The 15,132-nt window shown below is 40.4% G+C and overlaps 1 protein-coding gene across 2 annotated transcripts; it reads right to left on the reverse strand.

Moving 5' to 3' along the window:
* Positions 1 to 2,633: 2,633 nt before the first annotated feature.
* Positions 2,634 to 9,343, reverse strand: prox3 (prospero homeobox 3). Of its 2 annotated transcripts, none has more exons than XM_067445943.1 (5): positions 9,066 to 9,343; positions 4,851 to 6,387; positions 3,907 to 4,014; positions 3,345 to 3,545; positions 2,634 to 3,254 (listed from the first exon to the last, which is right to left on the reverse strand). In XM_067445943.1, the coding sequence occupies exons 2-5, from the start codon at positions 6,351 to 6,353 to the stop codon at positions 3,066 to 3,068; spliced, it is 2,001 nt and encodes a 666-aa protein (XP_067302044.1). In that variant the 5' UTR covers positions 6,354 to 6,387; positions 9,066 to 9,343; the 3' UTR covers positions 2,634 to 3,065. The 2 variants fall into 2 exon arrangements, with proteins under 2 accessions (XP_067302044.1, XP_067302035.1); XM_067445934.1 differs by lacking the exon at positions 9,066 to 9,343 and adding an exon at positions 7,308 to 7,595.
* Between the last annotated feature and the right edge of the window lie 5,789 nt (positions 9,344 to 15,132).

The following is a 15,132-nucleotide window of genomic DNA, read 5'->3' on the forward strand; positions in this document are numbered from 1 at the left end:
GTTCCTAAAACGCATCATGAGTTAACGACTATCATGTGATCGCATAAAAACATGAATTCAATAGAACCACATTCCAGTGCATTTCCTTTAAGTAAAGCATCAAAATAGGTCACATGTATGATAATCACCTTAGTTAAATATAGACCCATTTCATTTTGATAACTGATTGTGGGAGTGATTATATCAGGACGCTTTTAATTGCAATTTAACTATTTTAATTCCTGTTAGAAACTATTAACTAACAATGCAAGGTTCTTACATTAACTAATTCATTCAAGGTAAAATACACAGCAATGCAAATCTAGGACCAGTGTTGAGGATAGTTATTTTTAAAAGTAATGCATTGCAATATTGCATTACTCTCTACTTTTTTTTTTTTTTTTTTACTAATTGCGTTACCGGTACTTTTCCTCACCTGGGCTGGGCTTGCGTCTTTGTTTTTTAATATAAATATATAAAAAAATTAAGTTCTAATTTTTGTAAATGTAAAGGCCCTTTCACACCAAATGTGAAATGATAATGAATAGGCCTCAGGCTGAATGAAATGCAAATTCTTACCTGTAAAGTAGAGGGTGCAGCTCAAACCAACCTTTCAGCTGTGCTGCCATTCTGAACTACAGAAGAACAAATTATATATATATATATATATATATATATATATATATATATATATATATATATATATATATATATATATATATATGCACACTATTTTAACTTTAATGACATCCCATTCTTAATCTGTAGGGTTTAATATGGCGTTGACCCACCATTTGCTACAGCTTCAACTCTTCTGGGAAGGCTTTCCACAAGGTTTAGGAGCGTGTTTTTATGGGAATGGCTCACAGTCTCCGCTCTAATTCATCCCAAAAGGTATTCTGTGTGGTTGAGGTCAAGACTCTGTGCATGCCAGTCATGTTCCTCCACACTAAACTCGCTCATCCATGTCTTTATGGACTTTGCTTTGTGCTCTGGTGTTGCACATGTTCCCAAAACTGTTCCCACAAAGTTGAGTGCATGCAATTTTTCCAAAATGTCTTGGTATCTTGAAGCATTAAGAGTTAATTTCATTGGAATTAATGGGCCAAGCCCAACCCCTGAAAAACAACCCCACATCACAATCCCCCCTCCACCAAACTTTACACTTGGCACAATCCAGTCAGGCAAGAAACATTCTCCTGGCAACAGCCAAACCCAGACTCGTCCACTGTATTGCCAGATAGAGAAGCGTGATTGGTCACTCCAGAGAACACGTCTCCACTGCTCTAGAGTCCAGAGGCAGCGTCCTTTACAACCACTGCACCCGACGCTTTGCATTGCATTTGGTGATGTAAGGCTTGGATGAGCTGCTCGGCCATGGAAAGTTGGAAACCCATTCCATGAAGCTCTCTACACACTGTTCTTGAGCTAATCTGAAGGCCACATGAAGTTTGGAGGTCTGTAGTTATTGACTCTGCAGAAAGTTATGCGCCTCTGAGCTGACCCCACTCTGTGATTTTATGTGGCCTACCACTTTGTGGCTGAATTGCTGTTGTCCCCATTTGCTATAATACATATTAGTGTAATATGTGTACTCATTGCATAGGTGGCAACCTATCACGCTACCACGCTTGAGTTCGCGGAGGTCCTGAGAGCGACCCATTCTTTCACATTGAACACCTGAATTCAATGATTTGGAGGAGTGTCCCAATACTTTTTAGGCCCAGTTTCACAGACAGGGCTTAGATTAAGCCAAGATTAGGCCTTAGTTCAGTTAGGACATTTAAGTAGCTTTTATAAATGTGCCTTAGAAAAAACATTACTGACATGCATCTTAAGACAAAAACAATAGCGGTTACATATTTAAGATATGTCAGTGCAAGTTGCTTTCGGTTAAAACAGCTCAAAAATGCATTTGAGTCTGGGTCTATGGTTAAGCCTCGTCTGTGAAACTGGGGGAGTGTACTTTTCTAGCGGTTGTTAAGTAATTGCTTATTCAAAAAAAGTATTCAAGAGAGTATATGATTTCAGATGCAGCTACTTCAGCAATAAAAAAAAAAGATTAAACAAATGTGATGTTTATCTAAAGTCACTTTTGCTTATTAGTTTGGTTGAACTGGAACACTGAATGTCATTGGTTAATAAAGTGAGAAAGTGTGTATTAACATTTCATTATTGTAGTTTTTGTGCAAGCGAGATGACCACATTTAGTCTAGAGCAACAATAACGATCATGTTCACACAGCGCACACACCTCTGCACTTACACACGATTACTCTCAACATGTGGACAGAAGAGGTGCTAGTCAATAAATGGGAAAAAGTAACTCTGTATATTTAAAAGTTATGCTTTACTAGTTACTATGTTGTTTACTATGTTGTTTTTTTTCCTCTTTGGATGAATGACCGAATAAACTAAACTAACTAAACTAAACTTGTGCTGGCTGTCAGGTGTTTGAGCTTAGTTTCAGGGTAACTGTCACGACTTCTTAGTTTGAGAGCCAGGGTCTCCTTACCCTCACACTGTAGACCAGATGAAACATTCATGTTATTTAGTGTGCTCAGCCAATAATATGTCACGTAAGCCCGCATATGCATTTGAAAATGAGTGTTATAATACTGTGCCTATAATTTATAGCGTTAACTGACAGCAACGTTTTTTTTTTTAAACTTATTTTATTACACGACACCACGAATTCACAGAAACTCAGCAACATTATATAATAACAAGTAATATAAAAAGGTCAAAAGCCAACCAGGCCTGCATTTTCAGATAAATTAATAAGCATTAATGTAACAGCGAATAAAATGAGAACTTTTTTTTTCTTCCATATAATCGGAACGTTTTTCAGTGCTAACTGTAATAATGCTTGACTAAAGTAGAAGTGTTATTCAGATAATGTTTAAACAAATAATACTTTTGAGCATCATGACGATGATGATAATTGATTTTTACAGCACAATTCTGTACATTTTCTTCTCGGTTCTTAGCCACTAATTTAAATAGTTAACATTCTTGCACACTTATGATATCAATCTGTGCACAAGTGATGTTTTTATGAGGCTGTGCATGTGTGATAAACTCTATTTAACCCATCCGGTAGTTGTCCGTTGGGCAGCCGGGCAGCCGGAAACTGTCAGGCACTGGGCTGTCTAATTTACAGATGATCTTGTAGATGGCCTTCTTCCAGCACGGATCAGCATCCCGACCACTCTGTATGGCAGTGAAAAACTCCCTCAGGGCTAACTCGGATATCTCCACAAACCTCTCTGGAACCTAGAAAACAGACATAGCTCTTAAACACGCAATCGGACGGTTAAACGCAGCACCCACGCCTTTACACAATGTGCACATGCACACACTGACCTGGTAATCATTGCTCTTATTGTAGTGCATGTTGAGAATGCGGTAAAGCTCAGTGTCTCTGCCCAGGCGGAGTGATCTTTCCCTGGCAGATGTAAGCCCCTCTCTGGCTGCCTGGCGGGCAAAGCGCTCCATCTGGATATAGAAGAACTCCCGGAAGTTACTGAACCACTTAATCAGCTGGGAAGTGACACAACGATTGAACTGTGCGAGGAGGGGGGGATAAAAAGAGAGAGAAGCCAAGTTAATTCAAGCAGCTTTTCAAAAAGTAATGAATAATGCATGTAGGTCAGCATTAAACATTTTAGTATAATGTTTGGGAGACATTCTGTGATGTTTAATGTAGGAGATACGGACAAAGCTTTATTATGATACATTTACATTCACTCATGTAGGAAGATTTTCTGACTGCTCTAATTGATTCAAACCGTTTCAAAGGGAAACCATGCCGGACTGCTGCATATAGGTCAGTGTAACTTTATTCAATAAGTCATTAGCCCATATCATTTGTGCAAGATATGCACACAAAGCTATACTATTTTGTGAATGTATGAATGGTTCTCACTTTGACATCAGGGAAATATGTCTTCAGTGTGCTGGAGCTGGGGTAGCGTGTGTAGAAGAACATGAGTTTGGCTTTCTTCAGGTGGCACGGAGAGAGACCTTCCTGAGAGTGTAGATGGTTAAGGAATTTTTGATAGCACAAATATATATGTATATTTAATATCCACTACCATGCAATCATTATAGGCCTGTAAGATTTGTTTGTGTTTTTGAAAGACGACTCTTAAGCACACCAAAGCTATTTGATCAGAAGTACAGTAAAAAGACAATTAAAAAAACGTATCTCTTTCGTGAGAACTTAATCTTATCATAAATTAAAATTCTTGTTCCTCTATTTTTCTCTATTCCCTTCCTATTCTAGCTTATCTACTCTGAGTAATGTCCAAAACTTTATATTTATGGCACTTTTTGTGTTTCTCCGCCTCTTCATGACGGATCGCTTCCTCTACTCCTCGGTTGTAAGTCGCTTTGGATAAAAGCGTCTGCTAAATGCATAAATGTAAATGTAAAAACAGTAATATTTTGGAACAATTGCTACAATTTAGCATAACTGTTTTCTATTTGAAAATGTTTTAAAATGTAATTTATTCCTGTGATGCCAAAGCTTAATTTTCAGCATCATTACTCAGAAATCATTGATATACGTCTGCTGCTCTAGATACATTATTATTATCAATGACGAAAACAAAACAGGATCTATCTATCTATCTATCTATCTATCTATCTATCTATCTATCTATCTATCTATCTATCTATCTATCTATCTATCTATCTATCTATCTATCTATCTATCTATCTATCTATCTATCTATCTATCTACTGAGTGACATTATTTACGTCTGAGCAATTTAATGTTAATAAAGCTAGTTATTTTTAAAACGGACCCCAAACTTAAGAAAGGTAGTATAAATATATATTTTTTCACATTTATTTATAAAAGGATATTGATCCAGCGGCAAGATAGAGTGCTGCATCTCCTCCATCCACCATTCCTGCTCCGCCTCCCCTCATCCCTCCTTCTCTCGCTCTATCTGACGGAGAGGGGTCGAGCTGCCCCAACAATGGGAGGGGTGGGAACGCAGCGTTGTGTGAACGGAAGTCCATAAAAGATTCAGACAGGCAGTCCTTATGAAGAGGCAAACCGGAGAGGGAGCGGGCAAAGAGATTCTGCATGGTGTAGTGAAGAAGGGGCAAGGGGACGGGGTTGTCTGGGGGATAGGAGGGCAGGAAGTGGTGGTCTTTGCTCCTGGGGGGTAAAAGTGCCGGGAGAGGGGGCTGGGGTAGCGGAGGGAGGCTGGGATTGGCTGGAGGGAGGAGGAGGTCCTTGTGTACACTTTGAACGATAGGGGCCCTCTTGTCTTGAGGACTCTTTGTGACAAGTGGCAAAGCTTCCACCTGCTCTACCGCGTGAGGTCTCGGCCTTCTGTCTGAGTTTAGATCCAACGCCATGCTGGTTTCTTGGGGTGCGGATGCGAGTGTCGCGGGGTCGGTTTCAGCATAGAGACGGACAACTCTGTCGATAACTTGAGCCACAACATTTGCAAGCTCCTGCTTTAGAGCTTGAGCAAACTTCTGCCCTCCTTCTGCGCTCTCCCACTCACCCCTGACCAAACTGCAGCCCAGCCACACCTGATCGCCATTTAACTCCAAGTCCAGGTCCACGGAGGTCTCCGGAAATAAGCCATTCCCACTGGTTTCATCGTTTTTCTTGGACGAACAGCGCGGAGGAGAAAATCCGCTGCTGATGAGTGGATCGTCGCTGTCGGAAAACATCTCAGCGACCTCGTCGAGATTGATCGCCCCGTTCTCTTGTTCCTCCTGGCCTCCTTTCTCGTCATCCGCATGTCCTCCGTAAACTCTCCACACCTTGCGCTGGAGTTCAAGAAGTTTCCCTCTGGTTTCCTCCAGCTGAAGCTTCAGTTCTTGTCGCTGCCGCTTCCTGCCCTCCCTGCTTTCCCTTCTGTTCCCTTGTTCCGCTCCCTTCCTCTCGCCCATTCTAACCGAAGCTCTACTCTTCCTCCCTCTCTTGCCCTCTCTCCCCGCTTCTTCTTCATTTCTAGTTGCCGAGTCCATCCTGGGTCTCTTGACTCTCCCGAAATCCTGCCCCCAGTTGCCGGGCTCAGGAGCCGAGCTTTGTCCCCGTTCTCCATGACAGCGCTGCAATGATGGGATAGCCCCGACTGCAAACTCCCTCTTCCCAAACACATCCTCCTCACTTATATCATCATCTACCAGAAGCCCAGGGAACAAGCCCTGACGCTGCCGAAAACTACCCCACCTTTGGGACGCACTGTTGGTGTGCATGAGAGGGGAGAAGAGCGGGTGGGAAGACAGGCTGCCGGGGGAAAATCGGTGGCTTGAGGGGTTTGAATCTGGCAGGCTGTGATACAGTTCGAAGGGACACATCTGGGAAGGCTGCTGATGAAATCGATCCGAAGGGGAATCCATAGCCCCCTTTTCCGTTCTGATCTGGTTTCAGGATCTTTAAAGAGAGCACAGTTTGCTGTAAATAAATGCATAATCGCAGACACAAAAAAAAAAATGCAGCTATTTGGATCGGTTTTAAAAATTGTTCATAATCCTCTCATTGTTATCGGCATCATCATTGTCTCTTTTTTTCCTCTCTGCATGTGTGCGTTATCTATCCGCTGACAGCTGTACCCTGTGTTTGTTCAGACTGTTGACTCTATTGCTCTCATCCTTCTTTCTCTCTCTCTCTTACACTAACTCACACACACACACACACACACACACACACACACACACACACACACACACAGCCTAACACAAATAAATGGATGGGGAGACAGTAAATATTTTAATGAGATTACTATAGTCCCAAAGCTCTGAATCTGCATTTTTACTCAAGTCAGACCTTTTAGTACTACTAAATAGAGTTTTTAGATAGATAGATAGATAGATAGATAGATAGATAGATAGATAGATAGATAGATAGATAGATACTTATTTATCCTAAAATCCGATTAATGGAAATTAATGTTTTCGCCTTTTCCTCATTGGCACAAATGCCACAGATGTCATCAGATTACTGCTAAATATAAAGCCGTTTAACTGCCATGAAAAAAAAATGTACCAGATGGAAGGACGACACCCTCACGGATAAATTATAGAAATTGATTTGCCTTAATTACTGACACACTAACCAACTCGCCGTGAATAATATCGCAGAGTTCCCGTCAAAGTTTGCTGTGTTATTGGAGACCAATTTCGCTCCTGCTCGAATACCGGCGCCGAGCGCACGAGCAGACATTTGTAAACTCCGCGCGCGCGTGTCGCAGATTCATTAACAAATAAATAAATGATGCGCATTTGACAAGGACAAACAAATGCGCAGATGTCCCTAAGCTTAAAATAATATATATAAAATATTCAAAAACTTACAAAACAGTCAGTTACAAAGCATCCCCCGCTCGGTCACTTTCCCGTCGTGTTATATTTGGGTCTCGTCGAGGTGTCCGTCGGTCACCGGGAGCATCAGCGTCAAAAGCGCCACCGAGTTTCCTGTTATTGCTGTCGCTCCTGTCTCGCGCTGTCCATCTCTCATCCTCCTCGCGCACTCTATCGCGTGGTGATCAGCCAGTGGGCGTCGAGGCGTGAGGGAGGGATGTCCGCTGTCCCCCGTGCACGCGCGCGCGCGCGCGCACCTCTCTCTCTCTCTCTCTCTCTCTCTCTCTCTCTCTCTCTCTCTCTCTCTCTCTCCACGTGGGGCAACTACTTGGTTAACCGCCACCAATCAGAAACGACCAAATTTACTAAAATAATCTGATGTACATATATGGTAAAATTATCATTGTGACCTTTTTTCCCCCTCCAACATAGCATTTTTCACAGGTTTTGTTAAGAGAGTTAAAAACTAAATACATTTGAAATAAAATAAAATAATTGATGTGATCTCATTCCAGCTATTTAAAATCCGACTGGAAGTGATTCTAAAAAGCCCCAAATACAATTTGCTTTAAACAATTCATTTTTTGTTATTTTTCCCCTTTTCCATTGTTGCACTTTGAGATTCTTCGCAATGAAAAGTGCGTTATAAATAAAATCTATCATTTATTATTATTACTATTGATCAAATGGGGTCAGTATTTTAAAAAAAATAAAATAAAAAAATTATTTTTGTTCCGCAAGGATGGACACAAGGACAGTAAAGGTTTTTACATTGATACTATATATAGATATATTATATAGCCAAAAGTATTGGGACACTCCTCCAAATCCCTGAATTCAGGTGTTCAATCACTTCCATGCACAGGTGTATAAATCAAGCACTAGGCATGCAGACGCTTCTGGAAACATTTGTGAAGGAATGGGTCGCTCTCAGGAGCTCAGTGAACTCAAGCGTGGTACCGTGATAGGTTGCCACCTGTGCAATAAGTCCATTTGTGAAATTTCCTCACTACTAAATATTCCATGGTCAACTGTTAGTGGTATTATAACAAAGTGGAAGCAATTGGGAAGAACCGCAACTCAAAATCACAGAGCAGGGTCAGTATATGCTGAGGTACACAGGGTGCAGAGTCAATAGCTGTAGGCCTCCAGACTTTGTGTGGTGCAGATTAGCTCAAGAACAGTGTGTAGAGAGCTTCATGGAATGGGTTTCCATGGCCGAGCAGCTCATCCAAGCCTTACATCACCAAGTGCAATGCAAAGCGTCGGGTGCAGTGGTTGAAAAGCAGCCGCCACTGGACTCTAGAGCAGTGGAGAGGTGTTCTCTGGAGTGACCAATCACGCTTCTCTATCTAGCAATCATATGGACGAGTCTGGGTTTGGCGGTGGCCAGGAGAACGGTTCTTGCATGACTGCATTGTGCCGAATGTAAAGTTTGGTGGAGGGGGGATTATGGTATGTGGTTGCTTTTCAGGGGTTGGGGTTAGCTCCATTGAAAGGAACTCTTAATGCTTTAGCATACCAAGAAATTGTGGACAATTTCATGCTCCCAACTTTGTGGGAACAGTTTGGGGAACATGTCTGCACACCAGTGCACAAAGCGTCAGTCCATAAAGACATGGATGAGCGAGTTTGGTGTGGAGGAACTTGACTGGACTGCAAAGTCCTGACCTCAACCTGACAGAACAGCTTTGGGATGAATTAGAGCGGAGACTGAGAGTCAGGCCTTCTCGTCTAACATCAGTGCCTTACCTCACAAATGCACTTCTAGAAGATGGTCAAAAATTCCCATGAACACACTCCTAAACCTTGTGGAAAGCCTTCCCAGAAGAGTTGAAGCTGTTATAGCTGCAGAGGGTGGGGCGACTCCATATTAAACCCTACAGATTAAGAATAAGATGTCATTGAAGTTCATGTGTGCATGTTGAGACAGGAGTCCTAAAACTCTTGGCAATAGTGTACAAATTAAGAAACTATGATTAAAATAAATATGTACGAATAGAATTTCATATATCATAATAAATATCATAGTCATAGTATATTCATAGTTTTTTGAGTATCAGATCATCATATCTGAATGATTTCTGAAGGATCATGTGACACTGAAGACTGGAGTAATGATGCTGAAAATTCAGATCACAGGAATAAATTCCATTTAAAAAAAATCAATAAACACTTTAAATGGTAAGAATATTTCAAAATGTTTTACTGTTTTTCTAAAAGTCACCTTGGTGACATTTTTCAAAAACATGAATAATGAATAATAATAATTATATAATTATAAAATATGAATTAAAGAAAATCTTTCAGGATTTTAAACCACTTAAAGCTCCTTTAAATGTTGAAAATTATTCTGATAAAACAAAAACAAGTAAGTGTCTGATAACGATTATGCGACATTCCTTAGGGCTTTTAAAAAGAAAATTAAAAAATGCCGTAAGAATGTGTTTTTGGTTGGAATATATTTGGTTCCTGGAGGATTCTTTTTTCCTCCCGCTTCCAATGGAACGTGTTAGTAGAAGTTCTAAATGATGACAGAATTCTGTTTACACTTTTTGAAAAGTCTAATATTCGCTCTTTTGACTAATGCCGCATACCAGCTATATATATGCAGTAACTGTGCTGAATAACCTATGACTTTTTTTCTAGAGCAATTTTTGATTACATATTTCCCCAAACATATGAGACTATATATGCCAAGGCCGGTATGAAAAAGCAGCAGTAGTGCTCTTGATAATCAGAGACTCCTCCACCCCTCAACGTGTGAAAGCTGATTATCGGTCCCTCCACTCCTCTTCATAGCACCCCTTCTCTCTCTTTCATTGTTTCCATCACTCCCTCTCTCCCCCACTTCACTGAAATACTCCACAACCAACCGAACTGTTCACAATAACCAGTGGCTACTGTTGTTATGGAAACAAGAAATGTGACACAAAGCCTTATTAATAAAAGGTGCTTGCGATCTAAGTAAACAAATGTAATTGAAATGTAGTTTTAAAAATGAATAAATACTGGATAGATAGACGGGCATTAACACAGCTCGCATACTTTGAGAAGTGGCGTTGATGCTAATGGTTTCCTCTCGGTTTCATTTCTAAATTCATTTTTTTCTATGACAGTAAGTGTGCAATGGAGGTGTTACATTCCTAGACAATTCCTTAAAAAGGTACAATTTCTTACAGTCCATTTGCACTGTAAACACACACACACACACACACACACACACACACACACACACACACACACACACACACCTTTTGTAAGGTCAGGCTGAAAGCCTTTTGAACTACATTAGCAACTCACACCGAATCCTTTGAACTGAAGCCAAATGACTGACAGCAAACAATATTAAAATGCATGAGCAATTCTAACAAAGAGCTATGAAATACACCAAAGGGACGCAGCCATTTGCAAGCAGTGTTTTAAAAATGCCACACGAATGTCGATCCTTTCAAATGGTGGGAGACATATCAAAATGTCTCATTTGAATGAGTCACGATCAAACATATTGCATTATGAGCCCGTAATATGCGTGGAATGAAAATGTGGTATCCAGCGGGGAGAGAGAGAGGGAAAGCAGGAGTGCAGATAGACGTTTGAGGGGGTCGATGGACAGGCAAAGTGTTTGCCCATTGGCTGCCTCTGAGGGAAAGTGTGTATGAGAGAAGAGAGCACTCACACATTCAGCCTTGGGCAAGGTGACTGAGGAGAGACAGTGAGTGACAGCTGCAGTTGAACTAGAGGATATTCAATCTGAGGGACAGAAAGAATAATGAATCGCGTCCTCAGGAATTAGTACCACAAAGACGTAAAATCCCCAGGGAAGACAAATACACACAACCAGGACGTAAGAGTGTTCATAATACGTAAAGAGAGAGGATTTTAACAAGCGATGCATCAGGCAGGTCGATTACAGGGAAGATATTCGGAGATTATTGGATGAAAAATCAATGATAAGCAATGAAATGGTCATTCCAGAGCCAGTATGTAAACACTGACCAACAGCTTTATGCAAATTATCTGTTCTTAAATAGATCTGGAGTGACCTTTAAAATAAGGTTTGGTTTGTCAACACACGACAACAACAAACTGAACCTTATTGTAAAGGTCAGAAGATCTATTTAAATGTATGTATGTGTGTGTGTGTGTGTGTGTGTGTGGTGATTTACTGCTCAATGAACATTTATTATTATTATCAATATTGAAAACAGTTGTGCCGCATGATATAACTGAAAACATTTAAAGAAACCATAAAACTTACCTAAATTAAAAATTGTATATATACTGTAAAAATTATATGTTCAATAAGTTATGACAACATATGTTTTTACATTGTTTTAACTCATCAAAATAAGTTAAGAAATGTTGAAATTGTTTTTATTAGTTATACAAGATGTAACTCATTTTTTAAAGTCAGTTTAACATAATTTAAGTTGAAATAACTTAAACATCCAAGTCGATTGTACTGCAAAAGTTCAAAATGTGAATTAAAAATGACAGTGTATAATTATATATATAATTTTAAATTTAGGTAAGTTACATGGTTTCCTTAAATGTTCTTAGTAAATACAATGTAGATTGGTTTAATCAACAGAAACTCAAAATATGAATGTTATCTGAACCACATCACAATTATCTAAGTTGATTTGACAAAAGAAAAAAAAGCTGCGATAACAAATCATGAAAAGAACAAATCATGTTTTAAGTGAAGGAACTTTGTCCAGTCCCACTCATAAAAAATACTATTTTGGGCCTGTGAATTTTGCAGGACAATCCTGTAGTAATATCTGCGTCATATCACTATAGATCTTTATCAAATTGAATTCGGTCCAAAAACATTAATGCGATGTCCTTTCTGCCTGTCACCATATGCATTTCCATAGCTCCACACACCTGCTCACGCAGAAATCACACGTCATCAGTATTTCATGCAAAGTTAAAGGTGCTGTATGTGGGATAACAGCTAGTGGTTGAAATTGGTACTGCAGTCCAAATTCAAAAAAATAGTTTGCCCTGCCCCCTCCTCCTCCTCAGACTCAATGCTCAGCGGGTTTCCAGTTTAAAGACACGCAACAGGAGCGAGCACAACTGACAATGGAGGGCGAGGAGACTCACACACTGCAAGATGATGAGTTGATTTATCCGCATTTTAATGTGCTTCCGTTCAGAGATATAACATTTTTAGAGCCGGATAGAATCTGCGATCCCAGTTCGTTTGCCGGCTTTCATGACAGCAATACGCTGTGTTTTCCGGAAAATGGCAACCTGTGGTGGCGAAACACTATTGGGTAAATTGGCAACGTGCAAAATCGCACAGACCAAAACAAAAACAGACATTCTGGCTGAATAGCATGGCTGTAGCATTGCTTTTCAGAGAATCATAACATGTTTCCTAAATATCTGCAAACGTATGAGGAAACATTTTTATGCAGTCAACAGTCAAAAACTTACATTCAGCACCTTTAAGGCCTGTTCAATCAAAGGATAAATAAACAGAATATTTTAATTTTCTTTATAGTTATCGTTCATGGTGTGAATGGGCCTTTAGTCAGTCACTGAGCACAGTATCCCAAACAGCAGCCTCCTTTTACAGTTCCTCCTGAACCAAAACAACGAGTTTATGCTGCGCTCACGACGCCAAGTGGCAATCTCCGACGGTTTCTCTTGAAATCAACATGGAAGTGACTTACGGTAAACTGCATTTCACCGACTGGCCGTGAGAGAAAGGATCCAAAAAGCAGTCCAATCTGTATCTCCCCTATGTTAAAATGCCCAACTTTATAGCAAAAATAATAATGGTACAAAAAGTGGTTTTGGTCTTTTGAGTGGGGTGAATTTTTTAAGTTCTTAAAGTGCATAATTAATGGTGTGGCTATTTGAGGAACAGGTGAATTGCCACTATGGTCAAGCTAGGCGGGCGTGGTTTTAGCAACCAAGATCGCAATGGCCGACTTTTGGCTTTAACGGGTGACATCTCGAACACTACGTCCATTTTTTTTTTTTTTTACAGTAAATGGTTCACACCAGAACTACTGTCATTTGGAAGAGATGTAATTCAAAACCTTTCAAATTATACTCAGAGTGGTTTGTGACTTGAATTTATGCGTTTCCATGGCAACACTATCAATGCCGAAATGAATCTGCATCCATCAGGTGGTACAGGTCGGTGCTCTTTAAGTTGTTTGTTCATTATTATTGTAATGTCGACGCATGTGCTTCGAGAGTAGTTTAAAGTCATCTCTCGGGATGCGTTTGTTTGCTCCTGTGTTTTGGAGGAGGCGTGGCGATGGGAGGGAGGACTGCTATTGCTAGCCACTCTGGTCGCAACTTTATTGTAAATGTTAGAAGATAATTAAGTGTGTGTGTGTGTGTGTGTGTGTGTGTGTGTGTGTGTGTGTGTGTGTGTGTGTGTGTGTGTGTGTGTGTGTGTGTGTGTGTGTGTGTGTGTGTGTGTCTATTCCACTCCAAAGCTGAATTTTCAGCATCATTACTCCAGTCTTCAGTGTTAGGCTACATGATCCTTCAGAAATAATTCTGTTATGATGATTTGCAGCTCAAGAAACATTATTATCATGTTATCATTATCATTGTATTATCATTGAGTATTATCATTGTTGAAAGCAGATATGTTAATATTTTTGTGGCAAACATGAACCATTTTTGTAAGGATTCTATAATGAATCAAGTTAAAAACAACAGCATTTATATGAAATAGATAGGACTTTATTGATACAACATATTTATAATGAATGCATCTTTGCTGTATAAAAGTTTTTTTTTTTTTAATACTTAGAACGAATTTTTGAAAGGTAGACTATAGTGTGTATAATATATCTCAAGGACACGTTGTCAGGCCCCATGTGTGCATAAAAGTTTTGTTTTGGGCCTGTGAATTTTATGGACAGTCCTGTGGGAATATCTGCTTTATATCAGCCACTACAGATATCATTTAAGCACTAAATTTAACCACCACAACACTGGATTCTGTATCCAGCTGAGCCAAGGCCACTGTTTCACCCGCTTTCGGATAAAACCCCTCTTTACTGAAGCTCTGTTTCGAGTTTCCGCCTCTGACCTTGAGTTTCAGGAAACTGACTGCGGTAATGCACATGATTAAAACTGCGAGTGTGTGCATGTGTCTTCAATGGATTGTCCTTGTCCTCTCAGCACCGCAAACATATTCTTTGATCTCTGACCGAAATGACTCTCACAATGCGGTGGAGAACCTCAGGAATACAGTATAATGCACCGCCTCGCGCTCTCAGCCACACACAGATGCCACAGACGTGAGAAAACCCGCGCGCGCGCGTGCACACACACACACACACACACACAATTTCACTCACTCTCCCTCTCAGTCTCTCCGCAGTACTCAGGTTGCAATTATCCTCTTTGGCTGGAGTGTTTTGATGGTATAATTGCCATGGACACTGAGGAGAGAGGGATTGGTGAGTGAGAGATAGAATGAGGGATGGAGAGGGGGAGAGAGGGACATCGAGAGCTGACACTCTCAGCATGCTAATGCCCAAACACACTCCATCTCCCCCCGTTTTCCTTTTTGTGACTCTCTTCATCGCTAACACACACACAGGTGCGGTAACCTCTCTCCATTCCACATTCTCTCCAGGAAGCCAAAACAGCAAATACACAAGCCCGACGGGAGAGCGAGAAAACAACAGTAGGAGGGGAAATAGAGGGATATTTTCCATCCACTGACAATAGAGATGATCCATGCTCATCCCTCAGTTCTTTCAGCTATGTAATCCTTTTTGTCCTTTATATTCGTTCCTTCCCTTATCCCCACTCCAGAAACAGAGCC

This window comes from Pseudorasbora parva, chromosome 1 (genome assembly GCF_024679245.1).
Source record: "Pseudorasbora parva isolate DD20220531a chromosome 1, ASM2467924v1, whole genome shotgun sequence".
Taxonomy (NCBI): domain Eukaryota; kingdom Metazoa; phylum Chordata; class Actinopteri; order Cypriniformes; family Gobionidae; genus Pseudorasbora; species Pseudorasbora parva.